Here is a 20,961-nt window from a genome sequence, read left to right as displayed (position 1 = left end):
AATAACTAGGGCTCATTGTAGCACTAACGGGCCATAGCACAGGCGATTTCAAGTCTGTTGCGGTCGGTGAAGAAAAGGCGTTCGATGACCAAGCGCTCGTCTCCGCGTTGCATGCGTTTGCACACTGCGGCAAGGATAAACGCTTCACTTCCTGTAGCCAGCAGTGATGCCGGTAAAGCGTTACTTAGTAGCTTAGAAACACGTTACTCTAATCTGACCACTTTTTCAGTAACGAGTAATCTAACGCGTTACTATTTCCAAACCAGTAATCAGATTAAAGTTACTTGTCCAAGTCACTGTGCGTTACTATTTTGGTATTTGTGGTTAAACCGCTGGGCACTTGCCGCGGCTGGGGGAGCAGTCCCCAACAAAATTTTAGATTGATCTGATGAAAGCTCTACAACAAGTACATCAAAGTAAAAGTGTTGAATATGGCCAAAATGGCCACCAAATCCAAACTGGTGGGCTTCCTGTGTGGTTTAGCATATCTGTCCAAGAGACTTATTTCTTTGTCATGAAAAGACACATGTTCCTATCAATTTGTAGATGTAGACCAATTGTAGTGCCGGGGCTCCCCTTTAGGGGGCGCTAGTCAGTTACTTTGCCACGCCTATTCCTTACAACCATCTGAATATCTTACAGGGGGGCTGTTGATACACACATGTAGTTTGAGGGCGATGGACCCAGGATCATGGAAGTTACAGCGATTTTGTGTGTCATGGCGAGCTGATGAACTTTGAGCCAAGCCATTAATAATGCGTATGATGAAAAGTCACAGTTATCTTATGCCTACATTATCAATGTCTTGAGACCCATTTGATACAGTTTGACATGGTTTGTCAAAGTGGATTTGGAGGAATACTTCAAAGTGTAAGATGTTCCAAAAACAAGACATTTCCGGTTGCCACCAGGGGGCGCTGTGATTTTAAGTCACGATTTCTGTATAGATGTCTTCAGGTCGCGACTCTTGTCTTACATGTGTACTTTGGATTTGATTGGACAAAATATGTCCGAGACGTGAAACAACTGGACGTCATCCAATGATCAAATAACGCAAACAAATGTTTCTGTTTTTCCTCTTTAAAAATAAAAGCATGTAAAAAGCTCTGTTTTTCCTGCTTTTAGCTTAAAATTAAAGTTCCTTTATAGATGCAGACTTACTGTTATGAATCTGCGACTTCACAAAGGACAAGTTTTATGTATTAGCGACCCTCCGAAGAGACACAAGCTCTTACTTTGTTGTTTCGGGAAGTTTCAAATAAACCTTAAAACATCAGTTGAAAGTCTCAAACATCTTTTGGGGGACATGCTAAAGATAGGTAGAGGATAGTTTTAATTTTTGTCCCGTTAGTGGCTTTATTATGAAAGATTGATGTGTAGTTCCTGTTGTAAGCAGGTTGGTGGGTGGGACTCTTGTTTTGAAAGGGGTTCTGATGGAAGAGAGTTCCGTTTTGAAGTGTGAAGTAAATGGGTGTGATGTCCCCATTCAATAACCATCTCTCGTGTCCTTTCTCGGCTGAGGCCTCCTGACAGTATAATAGAACTAACCGCTCGGCTACATTAGTCTGTTGTAAAAACGGTCAGACAGAAGAGTCTGACCGTTTTAAGCGACGCTACGTCTATGGACACTATACGTCACTTTCAAAATAGAAGCATGAAAAAAGAAATTGTTTGAAAAACAGGTTATCTCGGAAAACCTGGAAAAAAACGTTCCAAAAACAGGATTTTTATCTTGTAAAAACAGGAAACAAAATTAGAAAAACTGATTTTTTTTTTTCAAGTGAATGCAATACGCCATTGAACGGAGCAAACTGCGAATAAGCTGTTTTTACTGTAGGCTGATAACAGCAAAAGTATGTCATATTATTATCATAGGGATTAGCGTGTTGCAGCGCTTCCTCGTCGCTTCCGCGTCCGGTGTGAACCCGGCGTAAGGGGGCCCACTCCTCGAGTTGAGAGGTCAGAGATCAGACCCAGCTCCTCCTTTTTGTGAAACAATCGATTGCTTTTCCTTGGTATCCCTAATGTTTAATCTGAATTGTAGCTTTTTGAATTTTGGCATTTGAATTTGAGCAACTTGAATATGTACACTTTGAATGTTTCAAACTTGAATTTTTGATTCAGAATTTAAGAACATTGAAAAAGCAGCGATTCAAACAAACACTACATTACTTCATGTGCTGATCAGTAGCTGATAAGTAGTGATGAGTTTATTAGTTAAAGTTAGAACAGTGTGGAGGAGGACACAGAAACTCCAGCTCGGTACAAACCAACTGCAGCTTCTGCTCTGATCACATAGCAGCCGTGACTCAACAAAGTCGCTTACCGGCTTCGGTAACGAGCTCTGATCTCACTGCATGTCTCAGACTTTGCGAGTGAGTGGGGGCAGGGCCTGTTTGTGTGTGCGCACGCCCCTGCATTTGCATATGAGCATGGACATAAATAGTCCCATGAAATAAATAAATGCGGCATAATGAAATAAAAGTCCCATGAAATAATTTAATGTGGCATTATGAAATGAAGTTTCGTAAAATAAATAAATGTCATCTCTTGGAAAATATCGTTTTGAAATTAGTAATTGTATTAATTTAAGTAAATGGATTCAGTTATATATTTATATTGTGCTATATTTATATATTTATTGCCATATATTTTTTTATTTCAGGGTTTATCTAATATCAATATTTATTTCTGTTTATTTATATACCTATTTATTTATTTAATTTAGACTCAAATGGCATTCCATAGTTGATTATCAGTTTCCGCAGTGAATCAAGTGTCAAAGACTGAATATTCTGCCTCTTCCTATTGCTTGTTTTCCTTGTCATCTTGTTTGTCTTCCTGGTTCACTCTGCAGGGGGTAGTTTGAATTAATTAAATGCCAGTTTGAATAAAATTATTTTATTGATCTGTACGAGCCCTGACCTCAGATCCACCCAAGACACATACATTTCATATGTACTGGAACAAAGATTGTGAGCCTTGCTAACCAACATGTTGGACCACACTGATGCTTATGTTCTATCTCATGATGGAGTTACATTTTCTGTCATGTGCCTTCTCTCTCAGATTTGCCAGATATCAGTGTCAGCCACAGCAACCTCACAGTTATCGAGGGTGATCGTGTAACTGCAATCTGCAATGGCTCTGGATCCCCATTACCTGAGGTGGACTGGCCTGTGAATGGCTTACACTCCATAAATGCACAGGTAGGAAGCACACACACGCTTGTGCATGTTCGCGCGCGCACACACACACACACACACACAAACACTCACACAATAAATAACAGCTAGATTAGGGAGTGTTGCATTTTGCAAGTTATGCTGGCAGTTGCCTCAAAAATAATCGATGTGAATCTCTTTACATCATCATTGACATGAGTTGCAGCGGAAATAGACCATTGGAAGTGTTGGTCTTGATTGATCAATTAGCTGTAGTTAGTTAGAAAAAATCATGGAGAGCAAAGCGTCAGTTTTGTCTTAACATATAGTACATATATTGTGTGATTTAGAATCGGCTATTGATATTAGCACAGCATGAATACATAGATTTGAATGAATTCCACTTATTGAACTCTGTTCTTTTCAGTGCTAGTCTCTACCTTAAACGGTATATTATTGTCATGTGAAGACCAAATACATCTAGCAGTTGCTGGCAATGAAGTGCTTGGGTCACAGGCTCTCTTCATGCAATGTTCAAAATATTACACAAGCAAAAAATACAAATTATATATAGAATAGATTATCCAAACTTTTTTATAAGATATACAAAAAATATAGACAAATATGGTAAGGCTGAAATGGTAGGGTGCAGAGTTTTGAGGAATTATGGCAGATTGAAGGAGTTTACAATTCAGGGTAGTGCATCGGCCATACCAGGCAGTGATGCAGCCAATCAGATACTCTCAACGGTGCACTTGTAAAAGTAGAGAATCCTGGAATCCATGTTGAGCCTCTGCAGCCTGTGGAGAAAGACGAGCCTCTGTCTTGCCATCCTCCTGATGGACTCTGTGTGGTGGGTCCAGGTCAGGTCATTACTGATTCAAACACTGAGGAACCTGAAGCTGCTGACTCTCTCCACCGTAATACCATTGATGGAGAGGGGGGCGTGTTCTACTCCTTGTCTCTTCCTGTAGTCCACGATCAGTTCCTTTGTTTTGCTGATGTTGAGATGGAGGTTGTTGTCCTGGAACCAAGATGTCAGGGCTCTGACCTCTCTTTTGGCCTTCTTATTGTCGGCGTCGATCAGGCCTATGACGGTTGTGTCATCAGCAAATTTGATGATGGTATTAGAGCTGTTGGTGGCCAAGCAATCGTGCGTGAACAGGGAGTACAGGAGAGGAGTGAGCATGCAGCCCTGGGGGGCACCGGTGTTGAGGGTCAGGGGGGGAGGATGTGGCTCTGCCTATCCGCACAGCCTGGGATCTGCCAGTCAGGAAGTTCAGGATCCAATCACAGAGGGCGATGTCGAGACCAAGATCTCTGAGCTTGGTGACGAACTTCAGGCGCACAATCATATTGAATGCTTAACTGTAGTCAATGAAAAGCATTCTCACATATGTTGCCCTCTGGTCCAGGTGGGAGAGGGCAGTGTGTAGGGTGAGGGAGATGGCATCTGCAGTCAACCTATTTGGCCTGTAGGCAAACAGAAGTGGGTCCAGTGAGTCAGGGAGGGAGGAGGTGATGAAGGGTTTGACTAGGCGCTCAAAACACAGGGTTATGGTTTTCTTCGAAACAGGGACAAGGATGGTCTCTTTGAAGCATGTGGGTACTATAGACTGGAGCAGTGACAGGTTGAAAATGTCTGTGAACACATCAGCCAGCGGATCTGCAGCCACGTTGGGAGCTATACCAGGGATGCCATCAGGCCGAGGTGCCTTGCATGTAGGGCTGGGCGATATGGAAAAAAATGTTATCACGATATGTTTTTCCATATTGATCGATCTCGATTCTTATCACGATATGTAGTTTTTGCAGATGCTGCCAGTGTGAGGGGCATCCTGAAGCTTGAAGAAACAAGAGATTCACTGAAACTTTACAATAAAGTTTATTAACATAAAAAAAAAAGAATATGCCTTCCAATAATGAGCACAAAATGTTTTTGTGAAGGTCTTCATGCTTCCATTGATCAAGAGAGCATCAGGGCCCATAACTAGCAAAAGAAAATTCAGAGCAGCGCTCTTAGCTCATACAGAGTCTTTTATGCTTAGTGACTGGTCCCTTTTCACTATATTTTACATTTTTTGATTTTGTAAACAACTTAAAAAAAACAAGTAAACATGTGGGTCAGACCCTCTGACACATTCAAGTGCCAAACTGTGAGCTCGTACCTGGGGTCTAACACTTTGATCAGTTTCCTGAAGCCGTCCCTCTCCACTGTGCTCAGGGGCATCATATCTTTAGCTAAGCAATAAGTAATAGCGCTCGTTATATTTTTGCCCCGCTTCGATTGTTTTTAATATGGGGCGATGGCTGCAAAACACGACTGGATGGACTGTTGTTTTGCTAACAGAACAGAATCGCTCCGCTTTGCAAACTTGATCCCGCAGAGTCAAACTCTCTGTGTAATCACTGGAATGGTGCCGTCTCAGGTGATTGAAAAGGTTTGTGGTGTTTCCTGTCCTGGCTGATACCGACCGCCGGCATATTTTGCAGACCGGCTTCGTCTGCTCCTCGTCATTTTTGCCGTATCCAAACCACGTCCACACACCTGACGTCGCGTTACCCTTTTTTCCGACAATGTCTTCGGTTTCGGGTGATGTAGTGATGTCGCTTTAACATTCGGCATTATTTTCGCTGTCCCAGACTTCAGTTTCACTCCTTTTTTCTCCTTTTTCCAACTTCGTTCTCTCTTTTTCTCTCTCTCGCAACTGCAGCTACTCTCACGATGGGAAGTGGGCGTGTCGTGTCCTACCTGCAGTCGGCAGCCGGCAGACTCGGACACTGTTGTTGCGCTTACTTTTGCCACGTGAGATCGAATACATGTCACAAGGAGATAATCGAAATCGATCAAAATTTTATCACGATCCCGAATCGAGATCGAAAAATTGCCCAGCCCTACTTGCATGTGTTAATCCGTTTAAGTGATCTTCACATATCTGCCCTTGATATTACAAGGGGGCAGCGGTCCTCCTGGGCCTCTTGTATCTCAACAGCCGGGAAGATGCTCCCAAAGCGTGCATAAAAGGTGTTCAGGTCATCTGGTAATAGGGCATCTGGTTTGGGAATGTTCATACAGTAATCCTCGGTACGACATGATCGATGCATTTGCGGATGTAGCAGATGGCCTCTTCTGTGTATGTGTTTATGTTGTTGTCCTGGAACAAACACCACTCCGTAGTGCTGAAGCAGTCCCATAGAGCGCCAATAGGGAGGCAGAATCAGAATTGAGCCATGATCTGATTTGCCGAATGGGGGGCGAGGGATGGCCTTATATGCACCCCGATGGGAGTGTATACGTGTTATAACCACGCGTAGGACGGCTGATCTGTTGATGGTATGTGGCAGGACTTTCCTCAGCTTGGTGTTCTTAAAATCTCTGGCCACAATAAACACAGCAGAATGAAAACAGAATAAATAACAAAATAACAGAAAAAAGAGCAAAGCTTTGGGGGAGCTTGACATACAGCAGACGTCCTCGGCGCAATCCTACAACTATTACAAGTCATGAAGATGTAAGAGGTGTGTCTACTTCGTCCTATAATGCTCAAAGTAAGTAGAAATATCCTGGATATGAACGCTGCCATCTTGTACAGTTGGATGCAGAGATTGAGCAGGAGTAATTAAAACCCTTATCCTGGAACCTGTCCTTACATTGAACAAACAGTGTTCACACACCACCACAGTCTCTGTGGAATGCCAAGGTAACGTAAAGGGCATGTAAAGGGCTAATGCAGTGATTATCAAACTGTGTAGCGATGGGGTGCGGAGCCATAACAGGTGGGGCGCGCGACCGGGAGAGGGAAATGTGACGGCTGGTTCCAACCATACACAGAAGCGCCGCCTGGTTGTTCACACCGGACAAGCATTTCTACGCGCCGGTAGACTTGACGAAACCATCGGTGCAGGGCGCGATGTGCAGCCGATGTGAATGGCACAATTGAGTAACAGGGGGGCTAAAAAGGAGGTACCCGGCTGTTTTTGGTGCTGCCTGGCGCGGCGCTACGCTCCAGTGTCTGGTGTGAACCTGCCGTGATGCGGAACTTATGTAGCGGACCTAATGTTTTTACGTCGGAATCTCTTTAACAGCGGAACAGTTAACAAAACATTCTTTCACCGTAGCTATAGAGTTCGGTCAGCAACGTGGATGAAATGGACATATATTTTACAGGGACGAAAAGGTAAACAAGCGAGGATTCAAACAAGACATACTCTCGCGAGGTAAAGTGTTGTTGCGAGTCTTTGAGCTAAGAGAGTAGAGAGCTAAGAGAGAAGATGCATGAACTTGCAAGCAAGTTCAGCGATGGACTATTTCTGATGAAATTGGCCTAACTCAGCGATGTATTTGGAAAGCTGAATGAATTAAATCTTCAGTTTCAAGGCAGAGACAAGCACCTGTCAGACCTTGCTGACCAGATCAGTGCATTCACCCGAAAGCTTGAGATGTGGGGCAGGCGACTTGATCAGGGAAATACTGATTCCTTTGAGAATCTGAGTGAATTTGCTGACACCAGTAATACTGGAGCCACCACAGTGATTCCATGTCTGAGGAAGCACATCTCTTCCCTGAGAGGATTCTTTCAAAAGTACTTCCCAAACAACCGTGCTCAGTACGACTGGGTGAGAGATCCATTCAATGTATCACCACCTGCTGATTTCAGCTCTACTGAAGAGGACCAGTTCATTGAGTTGACATCTGACTCCACCCTGAAGCTGAGGTTTACAGCACAGACACTGAGTTAATTAGTGATTGGCGTGGAGAGGGAGCATCCACTCATAGGGCAGAGGGCTGTGAGGATTCTGCTTCCCTTTGCCACATCCTATCTCTGTGAGATGGGCTTTTTTGCTGTGGCCTCACTGAAATCAAAGTACAGCTCTAGGCTCAATATTGAAAATGATTTAAGAGTGGCTTTATCAAGCCTGCAACCCCGTTTTGAAAAGATGTTCAGTGTAAAATAGTCTCATTCCATCCACTTATACAGTTGAGAAGACTTAAGTTCTCACATAGTGACTTGCCCATCTTTTTTGCCAAGTTACTGCATGTGTTATTTTTGGTTGAACTTTATCATCTTTGAACAAAGTGTTATAATTTAATAATTGTTTTCTCTATTTTAGAAATAGTACAAATGTAGTGACAAATGTCATAAAAAGTATTTTTAATTACTTATAAGAAATTCCTGAAAGTGATGTGAGTTCAACTTGGCCTATTTTGTCATAATTTTGTTAAGGCAGGGGAGCGGGTGGGGCTCCAACTTCTCGAAAGAAGTCAAATGTAATACAGTTTAAGGCTAATAGTAAGCAGTGCACCAAATGGTTTACTTCTAAACTACTTTGTATTCCATACTCAAGGATTTTTTACTCAGCATTGAAACATTGTCTTATCACAGAAACAAATCCTATGACTATGAATAGACAGTGGCTTCAAAAAAGTTTTGATCATTTTTTAATGGATGATTAATGGATGATATTATCATAATATATTTACGGTACTACTATTCATTTTATTGTTCTGTCCAATTCTCCCTCCAGGCTAAAGTCATCGACAACAACACCATTCATTCCATCAGCATCACTTTGGTCAATGTAAGCAGAGACGACAACAACTTCTTACTAACTTGCACTGCCAGCAACATAGTGGGCATGACCAATGCTTCTGTCCAACTAACAGTTCACTGTAAGTACACAGACACATACACACATTCAGCATTCTCGTTGGCTGGCTCTTAAATGCTCCATTTAATGGCAACTCATTTACTAGTGTTTTCATAGTGCAAAACAGGCCATCCATGATCATTACAGCCATTCACATATGTGTGTATGTATGTGTGTGTGTGTGTGTGTGTGTGTGTGCATGCGTGTCTGCTAGGTTATGGTGTGTTTGTATTCATGTGACCACTTAAAGGGGTTTGCATAAATATGTTGTCTTATGTAAAGGCCATAATTGTCCTGTCACATGCGATAAAAAATACCTCAACAACATTACAACTACAGTTCATTATAAAGACAAATAATAAACAATTGTATGACTGTGCTTTAATGGATTTAATAAAAAATGTATAAACATATTTATAAAACATAGCTCATAATGACACCAGTGTCTCAAACCTTTTTGGACCTTCTAGGGCCAATGCTTACGTCCTTACGAGTCAACTGTTTGTGAGGTCCCTAATTAAATACCACCAGTTGCCATTTGGGATTGGGAATCCAGAACCCATTGGAAAGTTCATAATCAAATTTATGCTGAAACTAAACCCCTAAACCACCACATCATCTTTTAATATAGATATTTCCCCCATCCTATCCTGCCTGTCCTCACACACAACTGATTCAGACCTGGCTGTATCACACACAAACACACTGTTTGCACCACCGGCTGAGTGCTGCTAAGGCTACTACAAAGGCAAAAGGCCAGCATGGGATAGTCAGACCATGTGGCTGAGGTCAATTGTGTCTGTTAAGCTTGGGGAGATGCGTGTGTGAGAGCATTAGTTGCATGCAAAGACAGACCGCTAGTCTGTGTGTAAAGCATAGCACAACTAACATCAACTTTCAGTAACCTTACTAATAAAAATATCACAACAATATATGTTCCGCAGGTGATATTTTGGAAATAATTCGTGGGAATCAGATAATAAGTTGTGGCCACAATTTGTCGAGTCAGTGGAACAAAATAAATAACTTGTGGCCACGAAATATCAATCTATTCTTCACTTACTAGATCAGGCAAACTTATCTGAAGAAGCCTATTAGATGAGAGACGAAATGTTGCTGTCAGAGATTTGGGGAAGCAGTAAGCAGTAGGACCCAGATGCAGAGTGTAAACAAAATAGTAATTTTAATGAAACAGGCTTCTTAACAGACAAGACAACTAAAGCACTAAAGGGGAAATCTGGATAAACACTAAACACACCTAGGAGAAAACAAAAGGGGGCTTACACGGGGATGCAGAGGTGCAAAGGCCCAGGAGGACAGAACACAGAGAACACAGGAGATCAGGACAGTAAAGCAAGACAGGACATTAGGACACAACATCACCTTTTTACGACAAACAATCCGAAAAAAGACAATGGGGAGCACAGAGACTTATATACACACAAAAGGAAGTCAGGGGCAATTGAACACAGGTGTAACACATGATGACTGGGGCAGACAATCACAGAAAGGGAAGTGAAGAACACACACAAGGAGCAGGCCGGTCCGGGACAAAGCACGGGAGCTCATCAGGAGGACGGTCCGGAAGCCGATCAGAGGCGAAGCACGGTACCTCAGGCGGATGGCGCGGAGGACGGTCAGGGACTGAGCACAGGGGCGCAGACCTCAACCCCAGAAGTGGGGCAGGAACCGGATTCTCAGCAGCTCGGACATCCGACGCCGGAACAGATGTGACGTCTGCTAGGACCGCCGACGCCGGAACAGGTGCTGGTATGTTTGCTGCAGGGACCACTGATGTCGGAACTGGAGGGACGTCAGCAGGGATACCCTGCCGTGGAGCAGGGACTGGAGTAGTAGCCGCTGGGACCCCTGACGTCGGCACTGGAGTGACGTCTGCCAGGAACCTCCAGCGCGGGACAGGAACAGACACCACAAGGACCTCTGACACTGGAACAAAAGCGACGTCAGCCGGGACCCTCCGGCACGGAACAGGGACTGGAATAGACGCCGCGAGGACCTCTGACACCGTAACACGAGTGACGTCAGCCGGGATCCTCCGGCGCGAAACATGGACAGAAACAAACGCTGCGAGCACCTCTGACGCCGGAGCACAGGTGAGGTCAGCCAAACCCCCCGGCACGGAACAGTGACTGGAGCAGGCGCTGCGAGGACCTCCAACGCCGGACCATGAGTCATTCGGGATACCCCGCCGCGGAACAGGAGGAGGATGGGACCTTAAGGCCGGCGCATGCTTCTGCATTTTCAGGGAAACGCAAGCGCAAGAGCCCTTGCGTGCCGTTTGCGTGCCTGCGTACCCCTTCTTGCGTGCGTCGCCCAATTTTTCTGACTAAAAGACAAAGCTACGCAAGCCTCACGCAGCCCGGCTGTGATTGGTCTGCTAACTACATCCTTTCCGGAGTCACATTTCCGGTTTCAAGCCCCATAATAGCGGCAGAAACCACGGAAGATTTAGAAGAACGAATATGGATCAAATAGAAGAGCGTTTGGCAGAAGAGATCCGAAAGTATGACCACTTGCATAACCCGTCACTGACTGGCGGATTTGTCCGCCAAAAAAAGGTTATGAGAAGAAGCAGTGGCGATGTAACCTCCCATAATCAAAATGGGAGGAACTTTTCTATTTGTTGTGAATTATTTTCAGCTGCAGATTATTCCACATTTGTTGTCACATAGGGAGGCAGGTCGGTGTGTGTTGGTGGCAATGAATAAGCTTGTCACCCAATGCACAAGTGTGGCTCAGTGTGCAGGAAGTTTTCAGACATTTGTCTTTGTATATCATAGCTGGTGTTGGTCCATATGTGGACTTTTCTAAGAATAAGAAAATAAAGAACATTGCCAGTCATGTCTTTTTTTCACATGATTAATTTGCATGTTATTTACATCTTTAAAACCTGTCGATGCGAGCTTTCACATTGCATGGTGAATGCAGATTTTTTTTTTTGAAGCATGATCAATTTTGCCAAGGTTTCACTTCAGACATGAGCCTTTTAGACAGTTCCTTTCTACGTACGAACTCCAGAGAATTGTGTCTCGACTTTCTCCACAGTTTGCCTTTCACACAAATCAGGGATATTAGGGTTAAAATGAATTACCAAATGCATATAACTGGGAATGTTAGAAACAAATGGGACTTGTGTCAGAATTAATACCATAATCTTGGTTGAAACTCTTGAAGAATTTCTTTAAACTTGCAGACAGACATCCTGAAATACTTTCTGAAATGCTTGCTTGGTTAAGCAAGAACCATGTCTCTCCTACGTTTTGTGACTGAAATGATGTACGGGAACTTCAGCTGCTTCCCTAGATTGAGCAGCAGCTGCCTATCTCTCGACCACTCTTGGTCTTTAGGTGTTGCTGGGGCTTCAACCCTGCTCCCAAGAAGGCGATGGCACACTGAGTTGGGTGCTGCTACTTGCTTTTACCAACTTTCCCATGCAACCTTGCCACTTCTTCCCTGTTCTAACCTCAATGCCTGCTGATTGGACTATGATGTCCGCAGAATCTTGATAGAGCAGGAATTTTTCCGGCTGAAGTGACCTTGAACTCCTCTACCACACTGCTAAATGGAAGCTGGAGCTTGGGTCTCTGCTCATACAAGGTGATGTTGCTAAGATTAATGCCAGTCCCAACTACCTGCGCAGGAACTGGCTGATCTTTCTTTCAAAGCCTTCCAAGACGGTAATCAGGATATTAGTTGAGCAGGATTCTGTGTTGGTATATCCAGGCCTTAAATTTACCATGGAGCCCTAATTTGGTATCTGGCCATGCTGATGTGTCCCTAAGATCATTGGTGAAGACCTTGCCCAGGCACAAATTTGGGTCTGAAGCCTGAAACATGCTTCTGCGTTTTCACGGGCCCGTAAGCGCAAGAGCCCTTCCGGGTCCCTTACGTGCTTATGTATCCCTTCTTACGTGCTGACGGGCGTCGCCTCACTTTTCTAAAAGTGGGGCCCGCAAGGCTGTGATTGGTCTGCTCTACATCCCTTCTGGAGCTGCATTTCCGGTTTCATGCCCCATAATACAGGCAGAAACAACGGGAGATTTAGAAGAATGAATATGGACCAAATAGAAGAGCGTTTGGCAGAAGAGATCCGAAAGTATGTCCACTTGTATAACCCGTCGTATTTGTCCGCCTGAAAAAGGCTACAAGGAGCCGCAGTAGCTATGTAAATAAACAATCGATAAAGAAGAAAGAAGGCGTCTCTCAGGTCTTCTTCGACAAAAAGCATTACTCCGCGTAGTGTTCTGGCGCGGAATTGCTTTGTAAGACGCGCAACGGTTGGGGAAGCATGAATGACAACGAGTCTTGCGCCACAGCGGCGTGAAAAGACGCAGACGCAGCTGCAGAAGCATGTTTCAGGCTTTAGTCATGTCAAGTCAAGATTGTTATTTTCTTTAAAATGGAGACTATATCAAGGTACATATTATTCCTATGCTAAAGCAGACATCCTAATCTGGTACGGTACAATACAATCTTAATATAAATGGTGAATGGTCTGTATTTATGTAGCGTTTTTCTGGTCTTGCGGCTCTTGAGCCCCTCTGCAGTGGCTCCCTGTAAAGTGTTGTGCATGTTGCGCATATTTTTCACGAACGGTGAACTTAATGAATCAGTTTTCATATGATGAACGTGAGTGAACGTCACGTTCATCGTATCAGGCCGTCATGAAATACCAGGAGCGGGTGAATGTGTGTGTGTGTGTGTGTGTGTGTGTGTGTGTGTGTGTGTGTGTGTGCGCGCTCCCAGATAGCGGACACACACACCGGCCCTGGGGCCCCGCTCCACTCATTCGCTCACGCCGGGTTCACACCGGACATTGAAGCGCGATGAAGCGCCGCACAGCCCTAATATTATCACATACTTTTGCTGTTATCAGCTAACAGTAAAAAGGGCATTTAATCATTTTTTTTAAGCATATAGTAATTACTTGCTGCTCCAACATTAACTGCAACAGCGTCCCAACATTTGTCTTTTTTGGTGTTGTTTTTATAAAACGTGCTGAGGATCATACAACTCACTGTACTTCTCCACACCAATTATTAATTTAATGTCACCCATGTTGAAGAACTTCTCCACTGTTTGCGCGATATGTGGCGAGGAATTAGCAAACAATTTTTTTTTTTATGTTTAAAGACATTTCCAGAGCATACACACAGCATCTGCTCAAAAGTACCAAGCTGGATATGAGCAAAAAAAACATAGTTCTGTGTTTCCTTTATTTAAAAGAAGGCCTAAACATGTATTTTGTTCTCCTCTTCATAAGAGTTGGGTGTTTTCCTTTTTTGTAACAGGTAAAAACAGCAGTTAAATGTCAACAGTTATTTTTGTTGTCATTCTATAATTTAATAAATGCAACAAACTATAGTTTTTTATATATATTGTACAACTATATATATAACTTTATAACCTGTGTTATCAAATATGTTTTGCGGCTCCAGACAGATTTAAAGGGGACATATTATGCCCATTTCACCACATTTAATATGGTTCCTTGGGGTCTTAATGAAATGTCTGTAACATTTTTTGGTAAAAATACCACAAGGATCATTTAAAACAGCACCTTTTTACTCTGTCTAAAACAGACCTCCTCAGATCGACCTGTTTTGAGGGCCCCGCCCCCCTCTCAGCCCGCCCCCATCTAACCCCACCCCCTTTCACCCCTCTCATCCCTCCCCCTTCTCACCCCTCCCCCCTCTCATGGAGGTGTAGGACATAAAGTTTTTACCTCCATTAATTAGCACTGTGTTTGAATGTGTTCTCACTACAGAATGCATTCAACATCTATAGGGCAGATTATGGGCCTTTATGTATAAGAGGAATAGAGCAGTAAGTTTTATTTTTTTTATGCATGAGATATCAGTCATTTCTGCAATACAAATATGACTGAGGAATAAAATACATAAATTACTCTTCCCTCTGTATTACTTTGCTAACTGCTCATCTTACACGTGTCAATTGTTAACATGTTACATATCAAACATTAAAAGCACACAACTGTTTCTATAAACTTTTATTGTCAGAAAGATTGCTAGAAAGAATGCCACAGAGCTTTTTAAAAATAGTTATTAAATGTACTGGCTGGGACAGAGGTAATAAATACAAAAAATACCAAGTATAATGAAAACATTGATTACAAAAATACAATTTGTGCCATCAGTAGCCATACTGTAAACAAAGGAACACTTTATATTTGTGTGTCACCTTTATTCTCTAAATACAATGTAAACTTTGCTCAGCCGTTACAGGTATTTGTCGTAGAGAAGCTTTGTTAGCTGATGTTGAGGCTATCTGGGCCGGAGAATCAGGGTGGTCCTGCCCTCCTGCTCGGTGCTCCAGATACGCAGAGTGTTCCCTGATGCTCAGAGATTATACAAGGTTCAGACCTGCCCTTGATTGAAACTCGACACATAGCTGGCTATAACTTCCTGCTTGTCAGGTTTCTCATACTTAGCAGAGAGGTCCTCAGGTTTTGAGATCTTCAGCACCTCATTCACATATGGGGCCGGGTCCTGAAAAACCTCGTGAAAGATGAGGTCCAACAGGTTATCCATGTAATCTGTAATACAAATTGAGGGGAAAAGTTGGACATTTTGCACTTTTTGTATTTATTATTTTCTTTTTATAATTATTTTATTCTATTTATCGTGAAGACGATGAATAAATGGTCTTTAAATCGTGAAGACAATTTAAAGACAGCAGTTAATTGATATGTTATTTATGTTTCACATACTGTTTGTACACTGTTTGGCTTTTAAATAGAGCCTGTGAGAATCACGGAAGATTGCATCTGCTTTCAGCGGCTTTCCTGTGCACTCGCCCTTCTTATACATTACATCTGTCCCCCGCCGACACACCTCAAACAGCTCCAGGAGGCAGTTTTCATAGACAATATATGTGGGTGTCTTATGAACAGGGTTGGAAGATTCCATTCTATTAGAACGACAAAGATTTCACCAAAAGGCTGCAACAGCTAAAAAAGTGTAGGATGGTAATCCATCTGATCATTGAAATGTTTAGATTAAATATTGAGTCACTCAGGTCACATCTGCTGACTCAGTCAAGACTGTGATTAAGTCATCAGGATCATAGGTAGCATCCTGTGGCTCTCCGAAGTCCATACTTGAACAACTTGGGTTGTCCTGTCCCTCCTCCAAGCGAGGTCTCTTACAGCTGAGGTCCCAACACCAACATCAGTGCAGCACAGTTTTCTGTGTGCCTATGATAAAACAGACACAGTATCCATGGAGTCACAACAAATGAGATGCTGTTACAACTTTAACACGGAGACACAATCAATGACATGAAGAACTAACTGAGGGTAAACCAACCTGTACTTTTGTAGTGAGGTCGCAGTGTTTTCATAGAAAGCTGCGTTCCATGTGTGCGCATCTGTGGTGGGTCCGTCTGGCATGCTACGTGATGTAGCCTAGCACCGTGAACAGATGTGCTTGCCTGAACACCAAAAGCAGCAATGTTATTCATGTTTGTACTACTGTCATGCATACAAGGATACAAGGGCACATTTCCCCAACTAGGGCTGGTAATGAATAATCGTTCTAGTCCCGCACATTATGACAACAACATACTCCGGTATCTTGAACGAGCGGCCGTAGCAGCAGCTGTAGCTGGAAGTTAGGTTCGTGAGTGTTGTGCTCTCCACGCTCCCCCCCTCCGCTCGCGTGTCCTCCCGTTAGTACTGTGCCGCTGATTTTTTCGTGGAAGAGCGTGGAGAGCGCAACACTCACAAGCCTGCCGTGCGATCACCGTTCACCGTGGACTCTCGCCAGCCGTCCTCGATTAATGAAAACTCCTGTAAAGTCTCTCCCTATCCCCCACCACTACATACTAGCCCCCCACCCCCTCACACATGGCACAACATGCTAACGGCACTAGCCTCCACACAAAATGTCTAAAAGAAGCAAATACCAGAATTATTTAAAAAAAATACTTACATTTCCCTCGTCTTCAGTATTGCGATGGAAAGATGGCACCGACCCCTCTTTCAATAACAACCTTTTCGAGAATCCAGCGTTATATTGGCCCAGGTTGATAAAACAGTCAGATTCAAAGTGGTGGCAGGAACGTTGCCATCATATATGAACTCAATCCATCTCAATCTTGTGTCTTCTGAAGCTGGTGTCACATGAAGACATGTTTGCAGCCGACCACCGATTCATGCTGCTGTTAGCTTATCCAAGTGTTTCCAAGGCTTGCAAGAATGAAATGGCGGACACCGGTGGACCGAGCTTCTATAAAGTGGGAGGGTCCATCTAGGGGTGGGTCGAGTGGTAGTGGGGGAGTGCATAGAGCTATGGGGGAATGTACTAAATGGGCATTTTTCGACTATGACGTCTATTTCGGGGGAAATTCCATTGGACGCACTTTAGCACATAGTTTCTGAAATAGAGGAACCACAACAAATCGCGGGAGTGATTTTTTTCCAGAGTTTTTGGGACGGTAGACATGCCAGATACCCAAACTAATGTGTAGAAGCACTACAAAAGTGGAATTTTCAGAATATGTCCCCTTTAATTTGGGGGAAGAGGGGGCAAAATGGATCTTTCGATAGTAAAGGTTGCCTACCCCTGGTTTAGTCTATTTGAACGCCATCATTGTTTCATAGTAGCTGTGTCTCTCATGCTTAGACCAATGCTTGAGGCACATTTGGAACCATTTTCCTTTTCAAGATTTATGTATGCACGCATGTGTGCTTATATGTCTGTGTTTGTGCACTGACAATCTCTCACACTGTCATACTCATCTGGAGCATAATCGCCACCTAAGCTTCCATTCTTGGGCATCTTTGGAACGTTACTCTCATACAGGAGGGTGACAGGTGGCCAGTGCCCTGAAAAACGTGGCTGTGTAGAGGCCAGCAAAGAAGAGGAACAATGCTGCACAGATGGATCTCTGAAGCACCTGGATGCATACATTTTGACTTTATCTCGACCATCAGCAGCAATGGTATGGATCTCCACCTAGAAGAGACATAATTTTTGATTTAGAGATTGCACAAACAAACTATCCTGGTGTCCTGTCTGCAACCTGCTTGTTATATGTTCTCACAATGTTGGTGAGAGCTAGAAAGATGCATATACCCCTTTCTCCATAAGAGATGAAGGTCTTGCACCTGTGGATAAAGGTTTCCCTATGAAGACTTCATGCAGGCTTAAAAGCAGCTGTCTGGGTAGGTGTAAATCTGTTTGGTGCTGGGTGATTAGATGAACCCTTATCACTGGTTATTCTATGTGGAAGTCCAAATATGAGAATTACTTCTTTTAACAGACATTTAATCAAAGTAGCTGCATCCTTTCTACTTGTTTTTTCTCCTCATGTTAACCCATTTTGAGAACATATTAACAATGACAAGGAGATACTTGTATCTCTGACCTAAAAGCATATGTACAAAGTATATTAATAAAAGGTCCTAACTGGGGCAGTAGATGGTCATATGTTACTGACAGATTACCCCCTGTTTTTCGTAGGCACACTTTGCATCTGACCAGCAATGATTTTTAAAGCAGCAATGCCTGGGGATTACCTTTGGTTTTGGGTCATGTGATTCCATCCCCACTTTTACTACATGTATGAAAGCATGAGCCACTTGGCCAACAAATGGAGAAGGGATTTAAATTTCCATCAGAAAATAGTGTTTAATACAGCTAGTTTAGCAGAGAGCTAAAGCGGGATGTGCTGCACATTTTACATCAGCTAGTTCTAGCAAACAGATACATGGAATAACTGAATGTTGGTTCGGTTTGCCTGAGGATGTCATAACACCTATGCCACCAAAGCCTGTCTTGAAATTAGCATAGATAGTAGCAGACTGACACGCTAATTTGCAGGCACAATTAAGTACATAAAACTCCACTTGTTATGCTGAGGTGGCATATGAGAAAAGCCTGCAATTTACTCTGTGTCCGAGGGTTTCATCGCTAAGCTAGCTAAATCAGTTTGGAGTATTATGTTTATATTATTAGTATTATTAACTTGTGCTGCCATGATAAATAATGATCACTATCACTATTGTTATTTTTATTAAAACCAGTCGGACAGAGCTTAAAAAAAGATTGTAACACAACTCTCTTATATCACCCCCATTCCCATCTCTCGTTTCTCTGAACTCTTTTTGAACGTCCCAGTCGTGTATTATATGGGTTCAGGGGCAGAGTTCAAAGAAGCAGCACTGAGGACAGAGTCCATTTCACTGTAGCCATGTGTTTACAGTAGTTTGCCATGCAGAACTTTGAGGAGTTTTATGTCCTTCAAATTATTATTACTTTAAAGATTTGAGCCATTTTACTCACTTGTTGAGTAGAAAAAAATAATTCTGAACTTACAATTAAAAAGCGAGGGATGGAAAACAAAAGATAACATAAATAAAGTAGCTAGTATCTAGTGATGAGTCTTTTGTCTTTGATTGAATTTCAAGCTGTGGAGGTAGCTGGGAGAGCACCTTCACCTGGACAGAGGATCAATCAGCACAAGTGAGAGCTGATAGCTGATCTATCTTTTGGTAAAAAAGGTAGCAGCAGAGCTGCCTCAGAAAGACAGTCAGGGACAGACACACAAGGTCTAAGACGGACACATGAAAAGCCACGCAGAGAGACAGAGACACTGGGCTTCAAAGCCAGTGTTGTGCAATAGTAGGGGGACTCGACGTTGGCTAATTATCAATAATCATGGAATGTGATTATTGAAACAATAAAGATTATTTATTAAACAAAATAATTAGATTATTAATTGAAGATGATCAGTAATCAAATAACAATAAAACCATTACTGAGTAAATAAGGAAGTTCAACAATTAAGAATTATTAAATAATTAATTTGAGAATGATAAAGTTTATTGATTAAGAATAATTAAATAATTAATATAAACTGAAGAATAATCAATCAATGAATAACAACTACTAATGAAAAACAAGTAATTATCAATTTAGAAAGTACAAGCTATCAATTAATAATGATAAGGTTATCAACCAAGAATAATGAAATAATTAGTCAAAACAATATAATCGTCAATTTAAGAATATTACTATCTATATTAATTCTCGAGAAGGGGCACCACCCTGGTTACAGGGACCAACAAGTCAGTCTATAAGTATCAGTCTCATCTGATAAAGTTAAATTAATAATCTCAATAGTTAATATTAGGGATTATATAATAAACGATGAAGGGTTAAATTCAAGCACTGGCTATCGTTATCCAACTGTGTTCACATAAACATGCACCAATAATCACAAGATTCAAATACTTTAAGTATAAAAGGATTTATTAAAAAGATATAAAAAGTCAATGTTGTTCCAAATGATTCTTCATTTAACACAATCCGCTATATCCAATACAGTCGCAGCACATTCATCACAATTGATCACACTGCAATCCTTCTGATAGGGCTGTGTGTGTGTTCGTGTGGGTGTGTTTGTGTGAGTGGGGGGGTGTATGTGTGTGTGAGAGAGAGAGAGAGAAAAGGGGGGTCGATGACTCACGAAGTTTAAGAGGGCCGGCTTAACCCTGGGGTTTTGACTACAAAATTGGTGATGTAATATACACCAGGACTACAACCCAAAATGGCAGAGTCGCCTAAGGAATTTAGAGTCCGAATTGAGGGCGGGCCTCGATGTGTATTGCAATCAATGGTCGACGGACCATGTAACTTAGAGTCAAGATGGTCAAAGATGGCCGACTTAAACACACGTGAGACAAAGGTCGAGGGAGGACAAAGGGATTCTTTGTCTTAGCTTAGCTTTAGCGCCGAATGGCGTCGAGGTGTGTTCAGGGCCCCCTTGATATCAGAATGGCTATATGTAATGTGACTATGTGTGTGTGCGTGGGCGAGGATGTGTGTGTCGGCGGATGTGAGAGAATACAAGAGAGAGAGAGAGAGAAACATGCAGCAACACAAATCGGAGATGATCTTAAAAACGCCGTCAGAGGCGATCACACAGTGAGGCCGGCAATCCAGCTACGTGAGAGGTGTCTTTTAACAGATGCACGTCTTCTGTGAGATCGGCCTGACGGAAACACGAATCAAACAGGAAGCGCCGGATCGTCACCGCGCGCTTTTCACCAGTAAGATCGACACGGCGGTCTTTCTATAAAAGTACAATCATATAAAAACAC

At 42.7% G+C, this 20,961-nt stretch overlaps 1 protein-coding gene and 1 long non-coding RNA gene across 3 annotated transcripts in view; one reads left to right on the top strand and one right to left on the bottom strand.

The window, feature by feature from the left end:
- LOC128444185 (NT-3 growth factor receptor) overlaps window positions 1–20,961 on the top strand; it is a 159,603-nt gene that overhangs the window by 63,191 nt on the left and 75,451 nt on the right. For both annotated transcript variants that reach the window (XM_053426507.1, XM_053426506.1), the window contains 2 exons: window positions 3,070–3,209; window positions 8,691–8,835. In XM_053426507.1, coding sequence (XP_053282482.1) covers window positions 3,070–3,209; window positions 8,691–8,835 — 285 coding nt within the window. The remainder of the gene's footprint in view (window positions 1–3,069; window positions 3,210–8,690; window positions 8,836–20,961) is intronic.
- On the bottom strand, window positions 15,940–17,335 carry LOC128444188 (uncharacterized). The gene is made up of 3 exons (XR_008339120.1): window positions 16,787–17,335; window positions 16,163–16,286; window positions 15,940–16,050 (listed from the first exon to the last, which is right to left on the bottom strand). It is a non-coding gene; the product is annotated as an uncharacterized LOC128444188 (long non-coding RNA).

This window comes from Pleuronectes platessa, chromosome 7 (genome assembly GCF_947347685.1).
Source record: "Pleuronectes platessa chromosome 7, fPlePla1.1, whole genome shotgun sequence".
Taxonomy (NCBI): Eukaryota; Metazoa; Chordata; class Actinopteri; order Pleuronectiformes; family Pleuronectidae; genus Pleuronectes; species Pleuronectes platessa.
Note: the sequence above shows the minus strand (reverse complement) of the source record. Positions and strands in the feature narration are given on the sequence as shown.